This window comes from Phyllobates terribilis, unplaced genomic scaffold (assembly GCF_046119375.1).
Source record: "Phyllobates terribilis strain yellow unplaced genomic scaffold, ASM4611937v1 Scaffold_1__5_contigs__length_1240528914, whole genome shotgun sequence".
Classification (NCBI taxonomy): domain Eukaryota; kingdom Metazoa; phylum Chordata; class Amphibia; order Anura; family Dendrobatidae; genus Phyllobates; species Phyllobates terribilis.
This window is the reverse complement of record NW_027362761.1, coordinates 1,216,284,903-1,216,305,681: the sequence shown is the minus strand read 5'-3', so window position 1 is coordinate 1,216,305,681 and position 20,779 is coordinate 1,216,284,903. Positions and strand designations below refer to the sequence as shown.

The following is a 20,779-nucleotide window of genomic DNA, read 5'->3' as shown; positions in this document are numbered from 1 at the left end:
GGTCCGGCTCCGGGTGTCCCAAGGCCCAGGGGGTGCATCAGAACATTTTCATCACCTTTCACAATCACCAATGGGACAATGCAGGGATGTCCTCTGTCCCCTCTCTTATACATCCTAGTGACGGAGCACCTGCTCTCATCAATTCGCCATAACCCCAATATTAGGTGGATTGAGGTGGGAGGCACCGAGTACAAGTGCTCTCTATTTGCTGATGATGTCCTAGTATATATCACTCAATCACATATATCCATCCATGCTGTTATGGCTGAAATAGATCACTTTGTTACATGGTCAAATTTTAAAATCAATGCAGCGAAGTCTGAGGCCCTCGATGTCTCCCTCCCCAAATCCATATAGGATTCCATCCAGTCCAACTTTCCCTTTGCCTGGCCCTCACAGGGTATCAAATACTTAGGAATTCCTATTCATAGAGACCTCTCCCATCTATGTTATCTTAATTTTGGGCCCTTTATTGAACAACTCCATACAGACCACGGTTGGCAAGTTAGAACTGTAAGATTCGCTACGTGAACCACTGGTGTTTTGTGGAAAAGCACATGTACACTGTGTTCCAAATTATTATGCAAAAAGTGTTTAGGAGTGATAAGGGAAGAATTTGTTTGTTTGTCAGTTAAACTCATTGATGGTGATGTGTGTCAGGGCTCTTTATATCACTGTAAGCAATTACAGACACCTGTGCTAATTAGTTTGGCAGGTGTGTCCAATGAAAGGCAAGACTACTTAAGAAGGCTGTCTCACATTATTAAGCAGCCTACATTTTCTGCCAAAATGGGAAAGAAAAAGGATGTGTCGGCTGCTGAGAAGCAACAAATTGTGGAGTGTTTAGGTCAAGGCATGACTACAATCAACATTGTGCGATGATCAGGATGAAGTGTCTTGGCAATCAAGAAGTATGTAGCTGATTCACAGTACACACGTGTGCGTGCTGATAAGGGCAAATTGAGGACTCTTTCCTACAGGCAATTACGTCAGGTTAAAAGAGCAGCGGCAAAAAAGCCTTGTCATAGCAGCAGACAAGTTTTTGAAGCTGCTGGTGCCTCCAACGTCCCCCGAACAACAAGATGCAGGGTCCTTCAGAGGTTTGCAGCTGTGCATACGCCATCCTGTCGACCTCCTCTATCCACTTCACACAAGCAGAAACGGCTCCAGTGGGCTAAACATTACATGAAGACTGATTTCAAAACTGTTTTGTTCACGGATGAGTGCCGTGCAGCGCTCGATGGTCCAGATGGATGGAGTGGAGGATGGCTGGTTGATGGACACCCCACGCAAACACGGCTACAGCGCCAACAAGGAGGAGGTGGAGTAATGTTTTGGGCTGGAATCATGGGGAGAGAGATTGTCGGCCCCTTTAGGATCCCTGAAGGCGCTAAAGATGAACTCCATAATGTATGTGCATTTTCTCAAACAGCACTTCCTGCCATGGTTCAAGAAGAAGAACCGTGTATTTCACAGCAAGATCATTTTTTTGCATGATAATGCACCATCTCATGCTGCACATAAAACATCTGCATCTCTGGCTGATATGGGCATAAAAGGGGACAAACTTATGGTGTGACCCCCATGCTCCCCTGACCTCTACCCCATTCAGAACCTCTGGAGCATCATCAAAAGGAGTGTCTATGATGGCGGGAGGCAGTTCACATCTAAGCAACACCTCTGGGAGGGTATTCTGTCCTCATGCAAAACAATTGAAGCAGAAACCATCCAAAACCTGACAAATTCAATGGACGAGAGAGTTCAGAAGCTCCTTTCGAACAAGGGGTCCTATGTGAAAATGTAACATCACCTAGAATAAAGTTTTGAGTTGAAAACTGTTTGATTTCAGTTTCTAATAACCTGCTAATGCTTATAATTTCAAAAATTACCATTTTTTTGGTCTTTATTAAAATGAAAAGGTTGATCGAAAAGTTTGGGGGATCTAAGAGTGTGGCAACCCAGTAGTCATGATTACTTCGAATTCTGACAATATGAGGGTCATGTTGCAGGTAGTGCAGCAAGAAGGCATTTATGTGTCTTGCGCATCTCGGAGCCCCAAAATTATTTTCCGGGCTAGATGCAGCTAAAAATTATTAATTATTTTAAATCTGGTGGAGCTTAGTATAGATGGCCTAATAGGATCAGTGCTGCACACTGCTACAAAGCCCAAATTATTTTCCAGCCAAGATACAGATAAACATGATTAGTAATTTTAAATCTGGTGGAGCTTATTATAGATGGCCTAATAGAATCAGTGCTGCACACTGCTACAAAGCCCAAATTATTTTCCAGCCAAGATACAGATAAACATGATTAGTAATTTTAAATCTGGTGGAGCTTTAGTATAGATGGGCTAATAGAATCAGTGCTGCACACTGCTACAAAGCCCAAATTATTTTCCAGCCAAGATACAGATAAACGTGATTAGTAATTTGAAAGCTTAAAACGGTTGGTAGGGTGATTTTAACCAATCATCAAGCTTTTACTCTCCCCAGGATGACACAGGGGTAGAAAAGTCATTTCGCATACATGATTTGTTCATCTTTATGAACGTGAGTCTGTCTACATTATCAGTGGAGAGCCGCGTGCGCTTATCTGTCAGCACACCACCAGCAGCGCTGAACACACGTTCAGACAGAACGCTGGCTGCGGGGCATGACAAGATCTCCAAGGCGTAAGTGGCTAGCTCCGGCCATTTATCCAGATTGGAAGCCCAAAAAGAGCAAGGGTCCAGTGACACAGTCATGGCTTCAATGTTTACTTGGAGATACTCCTGTACCATCGTCTCTAGGCGTTGACTATGTGTCAGACTTCTTGTCTCCTGTGGCCTTGCAAAGGATGGGCTAAAAAAGTGGTGAAATGATTCCGCAAAATTGATGTTACCAGCAGATACTGTGGTTCTGTTACGGTTTGAGTGCTGAACACTTGACGGTCCCACGGTTGGCAAGTTGGAACTGTGAGATTCACTACGTGCACCACTGGTGTTTTGTGGAAAAGCACATGTAAGATTCTGCAACAGTCTCTGCTGATACTCCTGCATGCGTGCATCCCTTTCTATGGCAGGAATAATTTCTGCAAATTTACTTTTGTACCGGGGATCTAACAGTGTGGCAACCCAGTAGTCAGGATTATTTCTAATTCTCACAATTCGAGGGTCATGTTGCAGGTAGTGCAGCAAGAAGGCACTCATGTGTGTTGCGCATCCAGGAGCACCAAGTCCCTGTTGTGTTGGTGGCGAGGTAACAATCATGCTTCCTTCCTCTGTCCTCTCCCCCCAACCTCGCACAACAGAAATGTGATCAAGGTCTCCCTCATCTGATGAGTCTTCCATCAGTTCGTCCTCCACTTCTTCCTAGGCTCCTGCACCTTCCTCACTAGTTTGGCTGCTACCATGTGCCCTGGTAAAACCATCTCCCCCACCCTTACATGCCTGCCGCCTTGGTGCTGCCGACCGTCTGGACCTTGCAGATGTTAGCCCTTCCGCATACAACTCCTCCTCCTCTACTTCCTCCACCTCCTCTTGTGCCACCACCTGACTCCGAATTCTGTTTAACATGTGCTCCAGCATGTAAATCACCGGAATAGTCATGCTGATAATGGCATCGTCAGCACTAAACATCTTCGTCGCCATTTCAAAACTGTGCAGAAGGGTGCATAGGTCCCTGATCTGAGACCACTCCTCCAGCGTGATTTGCCCCACCTCTGGATCTCGTTGGCCCAGGCTATACGTCAGAACGTATTGCACCAGGGCTTGTCGGTGCTGCCACAGTCGCTGCAACATGTGCAGAGTTGAATTCCACCGGGTAGGCACATCGCATTTTAGCCGGTGAAGTGGCAGGCCCAACGACTTCTGTAGAGATGTAAGTCGCTGAGCTGCGGGATGCGAACGGCAGAAGTGAGCACACAGCGACCGTGCCCTCTGCAGAAGGCCATCTAGTCTGGGATAGTGGGCTAAAAATTGCTGGACAACCAGGTTCAACACGTGAGCCATACAAGGCACGTGTGTGACATTGCCCCGGCGAAGCGCCGCACCCAGGTTTGCAGCATTGTCGCACACGGCCTTCCCTGGTTTCAGGTCCAGTGGAGACAACAATTCATGAAATTGGTTCTCCAGAGCTGACCACAACTCCTCAGCTGTGTGACTCACATTTCCCAGACATTTCAAAGTAAAAACCGCCTGATGACGTTGAGCCCTACTGCCAGCATAGTAAGGAGGTGTGCAGGATCCCTTCTGCGCAGTTAGAAAGCTTGTGGCATGACCAGACAGTCTTTGGGTGCAGGTGGAAGACCGAGAGGAGGTTGAGGAGGCAGAAGCAGTGGAGGAACCTTGACATAAAGAGGATTGACGCACAACTCGTGGGGACGGCAAGACTTGGACAGCAGCCCCTTGTCCTGCTGTCACCATAGTTACCCAGTGCCCAGTCAGCGACATGTAACGCCCCTGTCCATGCCTACTCGTCCAAGTGTCTGTGGTGGAATGCACCCTGTCACACACAGAGTTTCTCAAAGAAGCGGTGATGTTGTGTGCGACATGCTGGTGGAGCGCAGGCACACCTTTCTTTGAGAAGTAGTGCCGACTGGGCATCTGGTACTGGGGCACTGCGACGGACATAAGGTCTCGAAAATCCTCTGTGTCCACCAGGCGGAAAGGCAGCATTTCTGTAGCCAAGAGCTTGCAGATGGTGAAATTCAACCTCTTAGCTTTCTCATGGCTAGGAGGAAATGGTCTTTTACTTGTCCACATCTGAGGGACCGAGGGCTGGCTATTGTGCTTAGACGGGGTTGATAAGGGTGTCCCCGGCAAACTGCCGGTCTGTGAGGAAGATGCAGGTGGACATGTTAGGTTGCCTTGATCCAAAGGTGGTGCTATCGATGTCGGACAGCGCTCAACACCAGCTGGTGTTACCACCTCCAAAGAAAATGATGACCTGCCAATCACGCTGGCTGTTGCGGGTAAAGAGGTGGCAGGTCTGCGCCCCAAAACAGGTGTGACTGCTGTCCCCCCAGTCACAGAGGATGAAGAGGCCGCGGATCCACAAGATATGGCAGACGGTGGTTGGCCCGGCCGGCTAGGCCGCATTGTAGCACAGTGAGCTTCCCACTGCAACTTATGCTTCATGTCCATGTGCCGGTTCATGCATGAAGTACTCAAACTATGTATTTTTTGGCCTCTACTTAGCTTTTGCTGACAAATGTTACAGATAACACGAGTTGGGTCATCTTTATCGATCTGAAAAAATGCCCAGGCTATGCAAGGCTTAGCACCCATGCGACCTGAAGAGCCACCACGACTTGTGGTGAGAGGCAGAGTTGTGTTTGAGGATGCAGTTGTTGACGTGCTTCCAGTACTACGTCTCTGTCCAGGAAGGCGCAACCTGACCTCGTCGTCACTAGCATCTTCCTCCACCTCCTCTGCTGACCTCATCTCTTGGCTGACTGTGGGTTGACAGTAAGTGGGATCTCCAACCTCATCATCATCACCCTGTGCGTTATCAAACCCGTCGTCCTCAGAGCCAACCTGTTCCTGCCCTGACAAAAAACTAAAGTTGTCGCTCCAATCAGGTATTTGAGTCTCATCATCGTCTTCCTCATTGTCTCCACCAACAGGAGTTACAGTTTGGGAATGAGGGTCTACATTATGGTCAGAACCTTCTGCGTCTGGTCCTGGATCCGACTCATAAAGATTCTGGGCATCAGTGCAGATCATTTCCTCGTCTGGATTCACAGAAGCTCTGGAGCCGACCTCTGATTCCCAGGCTATAGTATGAGTAAACAGCTCTGCAGACTCAACCATCTGTTCTACCTCATACTCAGACGGGCAGCTGGAGATTTGGGAGCTGTGAGGAAGCAAGTGCGATTGGGGTGACACCTTTGAGGACTGGAGTATTTGTGATGTTGAAGTTGATGTGGCGGAGAGCCCACTTAAAGGAGCACTTGATATCCGTTGAAGCACCTGCTGTTTTTGTGCCTCATCTGGTATTTGTAGCGATTGGCGTGGCCGTAAGAAAGGGATCTTATCACATTGTCCGCTAAAAGAAGTAGACATTTTAGTTTGGCTGGAAGATGGTCTTTCTTCTGCAGATGTTACTGTTGCTTTAACACCTACCCCACGGACACAACCTTTTTTCCCCTTCCCAACACGCCTATTCCCCTTTCCACCAGCAGCAGGCCTTTTTCCACTCATTTTGGTGGTTAACTAATTCACAACTCTGGAGTTGTTTGCACAAAAAAACAATGGATGGGAACCGAGCAGAGCTGAGTGGCCAAACTGTGGTATTAGGCCAAAACTATTGGCTGGGTTAGATGGAGAAAAAAATTATATTCGATTTGCAACCTGATGGAGGTCAGTATAGATGGACTAATAGAACAAGTCCCACACACAGCTAGAAGCCCAATATTTTTTCAGAGGTAGATGCAGAAAAAAAATATATTCAGTTTGCAACCTGATGGAGGTCAGTATAGATGGACTAATAGACCAAGTCCCACACACTGCTAGAAGGCCAAATATTTTTTCAGAGCTAGATGCAGACAAAAAATTATTTTGAATTTGCAACCTGATGGAGGTCAGTATAGATGGACTAATAGAACAAGTCCCACACACTGCTAGAAGCCCAAATATTTTTTCAGAGGTAGATGCAGATAAAAATTATTTTTAATTTGCAACCTGATGGAGGTCAGTATAGATGGACTAATAGAGAAAGTCCCACACACTGCTAGAAGGCCAAATATTTTTTCAGAGCTAGATGCAGACAAAAAATTATATTCAATTTGCAACCTGATGGAGGTCTGTATAGATGGATTAATAGAACAAGTCCCACACACAGCTAGAAGCCCAATATTTTTTCAGAGGTAGATGCAGAAAAAAAATATATTCAGTTTGCAACCTGATGGAGGTCTGTATAGATGGATTAATAGAACAAGTCCCACACACAGCTAGAAGCCCAATATTTTTTCAGAGGTAGATGCAGAAAAAAATATATTCAGTTTGCAACCTGATGGAGGTCAGTATACATGGACTAATAGAGAAAGTCCCACACACTGCTAGAAGCCCAAATATTTTTTCAGAGCTAGATGCAGAAAAAAATTATATTCAGTTTGCAACCTGATGGAGGTCAGTATAGATGGACTAATAGAACAAGTCCCACACACTGCTAGAAGCCCAAATATTTTTTCAGAGCTAGATGCAGAAAAAAATTATATTCAATTTGCAACCTGATGGAGGTCAGTATAGATGGACTAATAGAATGATGCTATGCCCAAAAGATTTTACTTCACTAGGTGCAGTAAAAAAATTGGTATTCTATACACAGGTGGTATATCTTGCAACACAGATAGGCTACTCCACTGACTAACACACTCTGCAATAGGCCAAAAAGGATTAGCTTTGCTAGATTCAGCCAAATGCTGTGAAAAAACTTGCACAGCACTGGCACAGACCTGCCTGGCAAAAACTGATAGGAACTGATGTAACCTAGTCCTGAAAAGGACTGCAATTACAATTAGTCTTTACTCTCACAATCTATCTATTTAAGAGCACAGACCTGCCTGATAAAAGTCGTAGGAAATGCTGTAACCTAGTCCTTAAAAGGACTGCAATCACAACTATTCCCTACTCCCAAGCTATCTGTAGATTTGTGCGAAAATTGGCTTGAAATTAACAAGGTATAGCGCACACAGCAACAGCGGTGCCGTCTAACACGCAGCTGCAGCAGTGAGAAAATGGTGGCGACGGGGAAAATGGCTTGGTCTTATAGGGCAAGGACATGTGACATACACTGCCAATGACACATGCCCTTGCTTGTGTGAAAAAAAGCACTTCGCTCCGTGTGTGCGCTGCTGATAGGCTGACAGACTGCACCTCCCCACTGTAAATGCGGGAAAGAGAAAAAAAATGGAGATCTTCATTATTCCTGCAGAGATCCATCCCCTGCCCCTCCCCCCACCCCACTGTACACTCAAACTGCGTATTAACATTAATTTTCATCATTACTGAGAAAAAATCCAGTTATGATTTTGGTGCACGAACAGTTATCGAACATAACCTCGAACAGCCGAATTTTTCTCAAATCGTTCGTGTTCGCCGAACGGCTCGAACACCGCCCAAAACAGCTCGAATTTGAGATTGGCGAACAGTTCGAGTAGAACAACGCTCATCTCTAGTGCTTATGCATGTTATTTCTCAAACTGCATTTCAGATCAGGCCATTGTCCAACTCTGTAGTCATGAAATTAAATGCGCAAAGAAAGATGTTTATGTGTCAAAGCACCACCGACAAGGGCGAGTTGATGTTGGACGGACTGCCATTGCTTCTGCAACAAGCTGCATTAGAGGACTTCCTGGGAGAAATGACACTCAGAGTAGACACGTTTTCCCTCTATGACAGTCCTTTCACCGAGCTAAAGAATATGGCTGTGGTGAAATACAATTCTCAGCAAAAAAAAGCTGTGGACTGCCTCCGTACGGTCCCTGGCCACATTCACCTGTCCACGTGTTTGTGGTTAGGCAGTCCTTCCCAGTAAAAGCACTGGGGAGGGCACGGGTAATGTTGTGGGACCCGTGCTTGTGGAAGGCGGAGACAATACTGGGAGAAATAGTGGCGGCTGGGGACCGAGTATGGACACCCGGCCACCACTGTCATGAGGTTATGAAAAGCTTCCGCCTCCATGAGCCTAAAAGGCCACATTTCAAGTGAAAGCAGCTTTAGAGGACTTCCTGGAAGAAATGACAGCTGGAGTAGATATGGTTTCCCAAGTCCTTTCACCAAGCTAAAGAATATGGCTGTGGTGAAATACAACTCAGCAAAAAAAGCTGTGAACTGACTCCGTACCGTCCCCGCGCACATTCACTTGACCACGTGTTTGTGGTTAGGCGGTCGTTCCCAGTATGTGCACTGGGGTGGGCACGGGTAATGTTGTGGGACCCATTCTTGTGGAACGTGGAGACGACACCAGGACAAATAGTGGCGGCTGGGGACAGAGTATGGATACCCGGTTGCCGCCACCATAAGATTGTGGACAGCTTCCGCCTCCATGAGCCTAAAAGGCCACATTTCAAGTGCAAGCAGCTGTCAAAAATTTGGCAGTATAGTATTGCAGCCTGTGGGTGGGTGGGTGGCTGGCTGCATACTTGCGCTTGCATTTCAAGGAATGGGGTAGGGACAACTGAACGCTGCAGTGGGACAAGGACGTGGACGGTAATTGTTGAAAGTCTGCAACGACAGGTGCATGGCGGGAGGCATCTTCGCATGCGCCAAGGATCACTAATGATGGACACACTTTTAGGCAGTGACCTTGGAGTCAGAGATGCTTCCAGAGGTCTTCCCCATGCTGTACCCATGACTTTTCAGCACTGTATGCATGTGTCTGATGATGTGTCACACACCACATGGCCAGATTGTAAAATGTTAAAATGACATTTCCCAGAGAATGCATTTGTCTTGGTTGAAAGCAATGTAAAAGTGCAAAAACGCATCAAAAACGCTACGTGTGAACATAGCCCAAGGTGTGGAGGAGTATTTTTGTTTTTGGTTATTTATTTTGCCTTATATACAAGTCATTACCCTGGAAAGGATGTTCCTTAACATATTTCCCAGGAAAATCCATTTTGGTTTAGTTTTTGTATGCTTTATTGTGAGTCTGTAAAAATGGCGTAATACTCTGACCACGTTGCTGAGAGCAGTGACCTGGGGGTCAGAGATGCTTCCAGGGGTCTTCCCCATGCTGTTCCCATGTCATTTGAGCACTGTTCCCATCAATTTGGGCAATTTTTAGACCCTCTGCAGACCGCCGGGGGGAGCCGCCTAAAAAATGTTCGAGTTTCCCATAGACTTACATTGGGCTCATTGCTCGGGTCGAGCACCCGAGTATTCCAATGTGCTCGACCCGAGCAACAAGTTCCCAAGCATTTTAGTGCTCGCTCATCACTAATTATAACAACAACAATCAATTTGAACACTAAGTATTCAGCAAAATGGGGCCCAGTAATGGAATGGGCCAGTAGAATCTAAACAAGAGACCATGGCAAATAAACTCCCGTCTGTCCTAAAATTAGGAAGAATAATGAGGACAGGGTCACTGTCCAAATTTTGGCATGAACTATTCGGAAATCAGTCTTTTGGGAGTGAGTTTTCCCACCCTTTTCCTCTGTTTTCCTGTGCGGTTGGATGGAACAGTTTCCCATGCTGGTGGAGGGGGTTGCAAAGTCATCAGATCTTGAACTGGGTTCCAGTCTTCAACCTGGATATCAGGAAGGTCCAGGGCTGTAAGAGCTTCATGCAAATCTTCTCTAGAATGTATGAAAAGTCTTTTACCTTCTACCAAAAAAGAGATGCCGAAAGGGAACATCCAGGTATAAAGAATTCTTTTCATCCTTAAGGCGTCTGTGAGAGGTTTGAGTATTCTTCTTTTGTTGCAGTGTCTGAGTTGAGAGGTCCTGGGAGATTGAGATTTGAGCATCATCAAAATAAAGTTTATCCAAGCTCCTGGATTTCTTAAGGATGTCCTCTTTCACTTTATAGTTCAGAAGATGGCATATTATGTCTCGGGGGAGTTCAGAAGGTTTTGGTTTTCTTCTAAGAGCCCGGTGGGCCCTTTCAATGGTGATCTCTTCCTGGTATTCCCCTCCTAAAATTTGTATGAAGAGGACCTTTAGTGTAAAGGAAATGGATTCTGGGGGGATCATCTCTGGAAGACCTCTAACTTGTAGGTTGTTTCGGCGACCTCTGTTTTCTTGGTCTTCCAAGGCATCAAAAGCTGAATTCGAGTAGTTTTGGCATTTTTGGAAACTTTCAACAGTCGCTCCTGAAAAATTGCATAAGGATTCTTGGGTTGTTTCCAGTGCTTCAACCCTGGAACCTATTTGTGTTATCTCTTGTTTTATGTCCTTTATCTTCTTCAAAAGAGGGTCCAGGGCGGAGAGGAGAGAATTTTGAATAAAGGTATGGGAGATAGCTCTTGTGTCTTGTCCGACATTATCAATGTCGCTATCTTGTTCTTCATTTAGCTGGAGCTTAGCAGTTGTGGAGAGGTCCTTAGAGAGAGGCGGCGTTTTATTAGATGACATTGTAGTAGATGTATTAGTTTTCTTAACAAATTTTTCCATCTCTCCTTTTATACTTTTTGAGTGTGTGTTAGCTTCTCTGGTAGGTCCCCCACCTATTTTAACCATTTTGCTCTAGAGAAATTTTTTTTTTTTTTTTGATTGTTGAGTAGGTAATTTTAGAGATCCGTGTTGTTTCTTAGATGGATCACATAGTAGAAGGTAAGTTTATTAAAGTTAAGAATGGATAGATAACTACTTTAAAATTGAAGAGAAGGGAAAGAGGTATTGTACCACCTTTGACCACTAGATGTCACTAGAGTGTATTATGGATATTAGAGCAGAGAATTAGTGTTAAAGATGCAGAGGTAGTTACATGTCCCCTCTAGTACAATAACTCAGCAATACTGATTCTGTGGGAGAACAAGGATCCCTTTCCCCTCCTATTTTCTCTTCACTGGGTGAATGACGCAGCTTTGGAAGTGTAAATATAGACAAAACGTTTTTTGCATGTTTGTTGGCTTCTCTCCCCCTCCTTCCTATTCCTCTCCCCTCCATTGCTGTTGGTGGTTCAACTCCCAAACTGGGAGGAAACAGCAGTCCCCCTAGAGACAGATAGATACTTGAGGGGGGTGCAGGAGGGGTGAGGTGAGGACCCAGTCTGGGGTCTTTACTGCAAAGAGGGCATCTCTTCTCCCATGCCCCAGTACAAATAAAATGGCGGTTGCGCTAAAATTAATCAGGCTTTTATAAACGTGGTGATACCTGTTATGGGTCCGGGTGGTGGAACCTCTGCGCCGAGGTGCAAGGAGGGACCCAGAGGGGCGTGACTAAGTATCCACCCGAACCGACCCTGGACGTACGGCAGCAAACGACACCGTGACCAGGGAGGATCTGGGCTGAGGAACCAGGTGCTACTCTGGGGACGACCTTGTAAGAGAGCAGGTGGCTCCCACGAGTCAGATGGCTGGGACTGACCGGTATGGCGGATGGACACTGCAAGCAGGTGGAAGTCGCTGGTAGCAGACAGGTGGTCACAGTTCGAGAAAGCAGGGCAAGTAGCAGTCTTTAGGTTTACCAGGAAGGTGGTCACAGCAAGTGACAGCAGGGTCTCAAGGCAGGCTGGCAGGAAACAGGCAGGTGCTCCCAGGTGAGCGGGCAGACAGACGGGGCGGGTAACTGGCAGGTAACAGGTGGGCGCTCCCAGGTGAGCGGGCAGACAGACGAGGCGGGTAACTAGCAGGTAACTGGTGGGCGCTCCCTGGTGAGCCAGCAGACAGACGAGGCAGGTAACTGGCAGGAAACAGGCAGGTGCTCCCAGGTGAGCGGGCAGACAGACGAGGCGGGTAACTGGCAGGTAACTGGTGGGCACTCCCAGGTGAGCCGGCAGACAGACGAGGCAGGTAACTGGCAGGTAACAGGTGGGCACTCCCAGGTGAGCGGGCAGACAGACGAGGCGGGTAACTAGCAGGTAACTGGTGGGCGCTCCCTGGTGAGCGGGCAGACAGACGAGGCAGGTAACTGGCAGGTAACAGGTGGGCACTCCCAGGTGAGCGGGCAGACAGACGAGGCGGGTAACTAGCAGGTAACTGGTGGGCGCTCCCTGGTGAGCGGGCAGACAGACGAGGCGGGTAACTGGCAGGTAACAGGTGGGCACTCCCAGGTGAGCGGGCAGACAGACGAGGCGGGTAACTAGCAGGTAACTGGTGGGCGCTCCCTGGTGAGCGGGCAGACAGATGAGGCGGGTAACTGGCAGGTAACTGGTGGGCACTCCCAGGTGAGCCGGCAGACAGACGAGGCAGGTAACTGGCAGGTAACAGGTGGGCACTCCCAGGTGAGCGGGCAGACAGACGAGGCGGGTAACTAGCAGGTAACTGGTGGGCGCTCCCTGGTGAGCGGGCAGACAGACGAGGCGGGTAACTGGCAGGTAACAGGTGGGCACTCCCAGGTGAGCGGGCAGACAGACGAGGCGGGTAACTAGCAGGTAACTGGTGGGCGCTCCCTGGTGAGCGGGCAGACAGACGAGGCGGGTAACTGGCAGGTAACAGGTGGGCACTCCCAGGTGAGCGGGCAGACAGACGAGGCGGGTAACTAGCAGGTAACTGGTGGGCGCTCCCTGTTGAGCGGGCAGACAGACGAGGCGGGTAACTAGCAGGTAACTGGTGGGCACTCCCAGGTGAGCCGGCAGACAGACGAGGCAGGTAACTGGCAGGTAACAGGTGGGCACTCCCAGGTGAGCGGGCAGACAGACGAGGCGGGTAACTGGCAGGTAACAGGTGGGCACTCCCAGGTGAGCCGGCAGACAGACGAGGCAGGTAACAGGCGGGTGCTCCCAGGTGAGCGGGCTGACGGACACAGCAGGTAACAGGCGGGTGTTCCCAGGTGAGCGGTCTGACAGACAAGGCAGGCGGATGCTCCCAGGTGAGCGGACACATAGCCAAGGCAGGTAACAGGCAGGTAACAGGTGAGCGCTCCAGGTGAGCAGGCTCGGCAGGTAACGGGCAGATAACAGGCTGGCAGACGAGAAGTCAAGCTAGCAGCCGGACCTGAGGGCTGAAGCACAGATCAGACACAGTGCAAACAACATTGCTCGGGCACCTCCATTTTGGAGGGGGTGCCTTATATATGGGAGTTCCTCCGGCAATTAGCTGAGGACACCTTAGGACGGCGCACGCGGTCCCTGTAAGAGAGGGGGAGCGCGCGTGCGCGCCCTAAGCACACAGCCGGGGAAGGAGCGCGTGCCCGAAGCAGCAGGGAGAGAAGCGCTAGAGGACGCCGCGCCAGGAGCGGGGAGGTGAGAGGGACGGCGTCTCTGCCTAGCAAGGGGCAGAGATGCCGATGCTACAATACCAAATATGTTTTTTTTTTTATTATTTCTTTACTTTTGCTTCCAAAAGCGCAGGGCTTCAAATTTTTAGATTTTTATTCATTTAAAAAAGTAAACATTTTTTCCCTTCATTTTTCTTAGAATTGACCTTTGATCATTTTATCGCTTGAACTAATTATTGAAATGCCAATAGTATTGCAGTTTATAGGGAAAAGAACAGTTTCCTATGAAGCCTGGCCTGTGACTAGGATTCATAGTAGCAACAACATGGCAGGTAAGGGAATCTCCACCGGATTCCATCACGTGGGGAGCCAATGGGTGTCTGAAATGCCCTCTAGAGTGAGTGGCTTTTAGGGGTTAACAGCGATTGGAGCTAGCTCTTATCGCTGTTGGTGAATTAGATGCCAGCTGTATAACACGGACAGCTTCTGCTGTATGTGTAGTAGACTCAGCTACTGGGGCCGATCCATACACCGGCACCAGCCATAAGATGTGCCGATACTTCCAATTCATCAGGGCCACCCATAGCCTCTGCTGAACAGAGCGGCCAGTGAAAGTCTGACTATAGATCCAGGGTTTGAGCTGACAATTTCATCCCAGAACTTTTCTAACAGATCAACTTTATAAAAATCCTGAATCTTGACTTGAACCTTTATGTGACGTGACGTGAGATTTTGTAAAAAAATTCCAAAAACGGTGTTATATCTGAAGACAGAAGGCATTGTGAATGTCATCGATGTAACGTAACTTTTCCTTATCATGAACAGTCCCATGAATCTAATATTTTGTTTCAGTTCCACCCAGGGACCTCTCATTGAATTCACTTGTATCAAGTCAGGGTATTTTACAAGCGGTCATCCAGTGCTCCGTGAACAGCGATCCTCCATCACAGATGTTCCTCTATCACGATAAGACCTTGGTGGCTTCGAGCACAAAAAGTCTTTCCAACAAGCGATATGAAGTTTCTCTTTCAACAAATTTTTTACAACTAGAAATCCAGAACGTTGTGTTGGAAGATGAAGGGGAGTACGTCTGCGTAGCGAACACCTCATATGGACAGATGACGGGTGCGCTAGAATTTTCTGCAGAGAGTGAGTATGGACGCCGCACTTTACTTTCTTCTTGGTTCATTTGGATTAGTCTCATATTTGGTACCAGATATGGGTAATCTCCATAGCAATTATGGCTCAGAAGAAATATTCCGAGATAACCTACAAAACGTCTGTGTACGATGGACAGTTTAAAAGCTCGCTCTACTTTGGATGCCAGCGATCCTGCGGATGTGTGGTAATTAGTGATGCTTCTCCTCCATAGCTTTCCCAAGCCACTGGCTATGCAGGAGATCACAGAATAGCCCTGGTCCTTTATCTTGGCTAAGTCAGCTGTTGGCAGAGAGTCTAGGACTAAGTTCACATGGCATTTTAGCCTACAGTCAGGGCTCTCAAGTCTGGCTTTTAAGGCCGGGCTCACATCTCATCTTACCCTAACGTTACTGGCTCCGTCACAGGTTACATTTGAAGCCTTGGAAAATGGAATTTGAACAAATTCACTGCCCGCGCCATTGACCATAATGATGTAGACGGAGTCACAATGTGCTCTATCGGGCAATATTTTCGACCGTATACCTCTGTTAAGGTGGACTCCAAGAGGCTGTTGACCACATTTTGGTGTCCGCCTCGAATCGATACAGATGAAAATCATGTCTGATAGAGCACATTGTGGCTCCGTCCACATCATTACACTCAACGCATACGCCCAAATCCTGTTTTCAAGGACTTCAGACATAAGCCTTGATGGAGCCACTGACGTGAGGGTAAAACGCGATGTGAGCCTTAAATGTCAGACCTTCGACAATCAGCTATCCATCATAAAGTGGTTAATGGGATAAGACATCATAAAAAAGAAGAACCTGAAGGAAGATTCATGCTGCCTACACCACATAATATACAGACAAGCTTCCTTGTTACAAACAACCATGTTTTATAAGTCTTCAGGGCCTTTAACAGATCTCTACCCATATGCATAATAGAGAAAGTTCTGTCCAATGTGTTGGGATAGGTGGGGACAAACCAGAGTCACCCATCAGACTCGTCTCCACATTCCTGGACTCTTCTCTATGCACTCGGATCAATTTTTAAATAATTTTATCTGTAAAATACATCCGGATTTTAGACTTCCTGTGTATCATGAATCTCCAAATAGATTCTATTTCAAGGAATTTTATGAGATTAGAAAAAAGTCTCCTGGAGATATTGACTGTCGTGTTCAGGGGCTTTTACTCCTTCTGCAGTCCAATTGCCAGATCGTGGTTGTAGTATTTCACAGACCTCACATAAAATCTTTAGTACGCCCCCCTGGTTGTGATTTTCTATTTAATCTTTGTATGGTCTGGTCATACAGTAACAAAATACTCAACTCTTTTTTTTTTTTCTCAAAATTTCTAAAAAAAATATATATATATATATATAGCGGCAAAAATAATTGTGTCTCCATCTGGCGACATCCAAGAAGGAAACGGAGTGAATCTAACCTGCGTTCTCAAGACTTCGACGGAGAACGGAAACTACACCTACAGCTGGTATAAGAACAATGTCTTGCTTGTGGAAGAACGGAGCGGACGCTTGGAAATTCCGCAAGTCTACAGTTTAGATTCTGGGTTTTACTATTGCAAAGCCTGGAACAACGAGAACAGCAAGAGCTCAGCTGTGGTCAGCATGAACGTGGCTTGTGAGTACTAGATCGCTCCTTGATTTGTGTGATCATGGGTATCAATGTCATCCCTGGAAGCTTACATGTATCAGATCGGATGGCTGAAATCAAAATACAATGCAAACTTCAACCTGTGCAAAACATGATAGAGTTTGTATTGCGTCAATAGAATCCGCCACCAAAGATATCAAATACATTGAGAAAGATCTATTGCATGTGTTACACAACCAAAACCACAAAAGTACAATGCTGTTCTTGAAGGAGGCAACATGGTGACTAACCTGAGCACAGATTGCATGGCCAAAGATTGCTGTATAGTGCAAGTGAATAAGGTCGCATTGCCACCTGTACGGTATAGTGACCGGGACGAGCAAATCGCAATAAATCCAACTGGTTCTGACTTTTTACGACTTGTTTGTCCTTTGTGGATTACAATGCAACCCCATTCACCTACATTACACTGCGATGCAGCAGCAGAACATGACAATCTTCTGCTGCGCCATATAAGTCACAGCCAAGTAGTCTTGTTGCCTAAACCTAATATACCTGACAAATGTTATAATTATTGAAGGACAGCTAAAAACAAACAAAAAAGGGAGAGCCAACCAACGAGCACGGTATGTCCACACAGGGAGTAGACTCTGTTTGTTTATTTGTTATTGAGTTGTAAAAGTATTTTTATCTATTAAATTAATTCTGCGAGTCTCTAGCTGGATTGGCAATCACTCCAGTATATGGTTTAACTTCCACTACATTGCTTAGTGTGAAAGTAGTAAAGACTGACCTGGAAGAAGTGGGGATAGGACTCTTTCTCCTCCCTACAAAGTGGAGCTTCAATCCTTCATCTCCCCTACTCCCCTTTTGGACCTACTGTGCTCGCCGGCTGGCGCTCCTTTTTTTGTTAGTTTTCAGCTTACCTTATAATATGGCACCTGATTAGGATGCCTGGACCTGATAGCAGCAGGCTGATTGAGCTGTAACAAAGTTGTCCACATTCAAGATATCTATTTAGTGTGTTTTGTTGGTTTTTCTTCTCCTGCTTTTTTCTTAAATGCTATAATTATGTCATTCCAACTTGGCACCTTGGATAACAAATTTTTATTATTCATCATGTAGTTCAATAGTAATGATAAAGCACTGAATAATTAATGATTATTACGAAATAGCATGAATTTGTAATACACCTTCTCTTGCATTGCACAGATGCACCAAGGCAGCTCCGGGTGTTGTCCTTTCAGGACACGGCAGATGGTAAATCGGCTTTTATCCGCTGTACCGTAGACAGTTTCCCATCAGCTGAGATGTCGCTTTATAGAGGAGACCAAGTGATGGCTTCCAGCCGATCCACTGACTCCATGAATTCCCGATACCGGGTTACATCATCCCATAATGAGTTAACGGTGAATATTAAGAATCTAAAGCTCGAAGATGAAGGAAGGTACAACTGTATGGCCAGAAACAGTATCGGATCCACGACTCAGTCTTTGTATTTCCATGTGCAGAGTAAGTTCTTCATTCTGTAGTAAAATTCCTCATGCTCTAATATTACATCATCTACGTGTATCCAATACATCAATACACATTTCATGTTATTATCATTCATTCAATATTCATTCATTCCAGACTAGATAGCACAAAGTTGTAGGGTTCACGTTGGCACCATCCACATCTCTCATGGGATCCTACTCTACATTGAAAAGTTAGAAAAAATAGAAGGGACAACTAGCGTTTTCTAAAAAGAGTGTGGAGGAAGGTGGGTAACCCATAAGTGTTCCAGAATAAGAAGGTAGTCTGACCCAATGTCAGCAGGGGGTCCCTTTTGAAAAATATTGACTGAAACTTTGTGGTCTATGAACAATTTTGCTGCCATTTCTACAATAAAGGTGGTCATATTGTACACACAATAGCAAAGTCGTCCAAACAAGTCGTCATCCAAAATTTTATTGAGCTCTCACTCAATGGCAGATGTCAGTGTAAAAATCGATCGGGAATATTGAATTTCAACATACCAGACCCTTTATTCTCACAGGAGATCAGCCACCACCAGAGATGTCTAGCGGCATCAATTTGGAACACATGTACCCTTGGCCGTAAAAAGAATGTACATGTATCAGGGAGCCAGGAGGCAATGCTCTCGGCTCAGTGAGAACTTGGCCAATAGATATTAAAGTTTTATGGAATAAAATGACTGTTCAAACTAAAAAGAGCATCTAGTAGGTGATATCGCCATTAAAATTATATCTTTAGGCCCTGATTCATCAAAGCACTTTGACAGAATCCTCCCCTTTTTGGGGCACCTTGAGATCTTGATAATTCATGATGAGCTGTGGTGTTCCCTATGCCAGAAAACTCACCGGGGTAAGATATCTGGCTCGGTGCACAGACACCTCACCAAGACTGGCAAAAAAAATCACTGGTCTTGATAAATATAAGGGTCCAAATATTTGCCCTAAATCGTTCTTTATTCAAATCTGCTAATGTAGTGCTCATTGCACCCTTGTTGTGGCTGAGTAGCTTAGAGCACCATCCCACCTACTTGTTCTACATTTATATCCGCCATACTCTCCTGTGATTGACAGCTCTGACTAACCAGGGAAGGTCAGAGATAGACGGGTAACAAGAAGGTGCGATGGAGCATTGAGCTGCTCGGCCACTGAACACCTACTTAACGTATATGATTATAGAAGGATTTCTTGACAATTTAGCAATAGATTAGAACATTAATGGTCTGATTTTTACCATTATTATGTCTCCTACAAGACGTTGTGCGTCAACAGTTATTTTGTGCCGACAGACGCCTCTTATGCGTCAATTTATAGACTGAAATTGTAACCCACCATTAACTATTAGCATTATATGTTAAACATGATGATAAGTTAGAAACAGATGGAAAGAATACTACAAGACAAGGAGTGGACACTCGGGGACTATAGTAGACCTTAAATTAATATTTTAGGACCTACTTGTTACTTCTTTTGTAGCTGCCAGAGTCTTGGTGTCTCCATCTCCGGATGTTCTGGAAGGTTCCCAGGTGACCATGACATGTGACTTTATGAAGTCACAGTTGGGGGAGACAGAAAACATCTGGTACAAGAACAGCAGATGGCTTACGAAGACCACGGACAGCTCACTGGTGTTTGACAATGTAAAGGACAGCGACACTGGATATTATCACTGCGCTGTCCAAGGAGCCGAGGATAGCAGTGCTTCTCCATCAGTCTTCCTCCACGTGTCTTGTAAGTAAGGGTTGTGCTTAAACCGTTTACAACTTTTTTGTGATCCAAAAGTTTGATTTAATCGAATCCGATATCTCAGTCCAAAATAGAAGAACTTCATAAAATGATTAATGAGTGTTTTACTTATGTACCTTGGTCACAGCTCTCGAGGAAATCACTCAATTGTTTTTCAGATGCCCCGCGAGTACCAGTAATGTCATCTTTTTTGGAAGCACAGAGCGGGCAGATCGGTATCGTTCAGTGCTCCGTAGACAGTGACCCACCATCCAGCTTGGCGTTGTACTTTAGAGACTTGATGATATGGTCCTCTGACTCCAAGGGATCCCCGAGTGGCAGGATAAGAGTATCCTCATCACAGAATATGATAAAGATGGAGATCGGTGACGTTAGACTGGAAGATGAAGGAACGTATCTTTGCGCAGCAAACAATTCCATCGGGGAGTCAAGAGCAACCATCAACTTCACCGCACAAAGTATGACAGGCTACTGAGTTTTCTATCTCTTTTTTGCTTTTGCTTATAATGTACAACCCCTTGAAGGTATCTGAACAGCGCCAATGCAATTATTTCACCAATAGAGACACCATCTTACCCATGGGCTCATGAACAATGGCAAAATTCAGGTGAAGACTCCCATTGTTGTATTGGGGCCCATGACATGTCTCTGTATGCCTCTGACTGAAGAGAGTAGAACAAGGTGGCAAAATTGTCAATGGCTCCATAGTATAGATATGTAGGAACTATGTGAGCCACATTTGCAGCTAGAAATTAAAGGGGTATTCCCATCATGAACAGTTATGTCATATGCACAGGGTAATATATATGGGTCCTACCAATAGGATGAGGCCCCATTTTGTGCAGCTTCCAGCAGAGAAGGGGTCAGAATTCCTGCACAAATGAATGGGGACTCTGACCACTTCTCCCCTAATAGATGCATCTGCCGGGGCCCCATTCTCAGCCACTCGCAGGTC

General features: G+C 46.1%; 1 protein-coding gene across 3 annotated transcripts in view; it reads left to right on the top strand.

Moving 5' to 3' along the window:
- The window catches only part of SIGLEC1 (sialic acid binding Ig like lectin 1), a 152,155-nt gene that overhangs the window by 71,984 nt on the left and 59,392 nt on the right, over positions 1 to 20,779 (top strand). For all 3 annotated transcript variants that reach the window (XM_073649743.1, XM_073649734.1, XM_073649725.1), the window contains exons 9-13: positions 14,659 to 14,955; positions 16,334 to 16,591; positions 17,777 to 18,076; positions 19,555 to 19,809; positions 19,983 to 20,282. In XM_073649743.1, the coding sequence (XP_073505844.1) occupies positions 14,659 to 14,955; positions 16,334 to 16,591; positions 17,777 to 18,076; positions 19,555 to 19,809; positions 19,983 to 20,282 (1,410 nt within the window). The remainder of the gene's footprint in view (positions 1 to 14,658; positions 14,956 to 16,333; positions 16,592 to 17,776; positions 18,077 to 19,554; positions 19,810 to 19,982; positions 20,283 to 20,779) is intronic.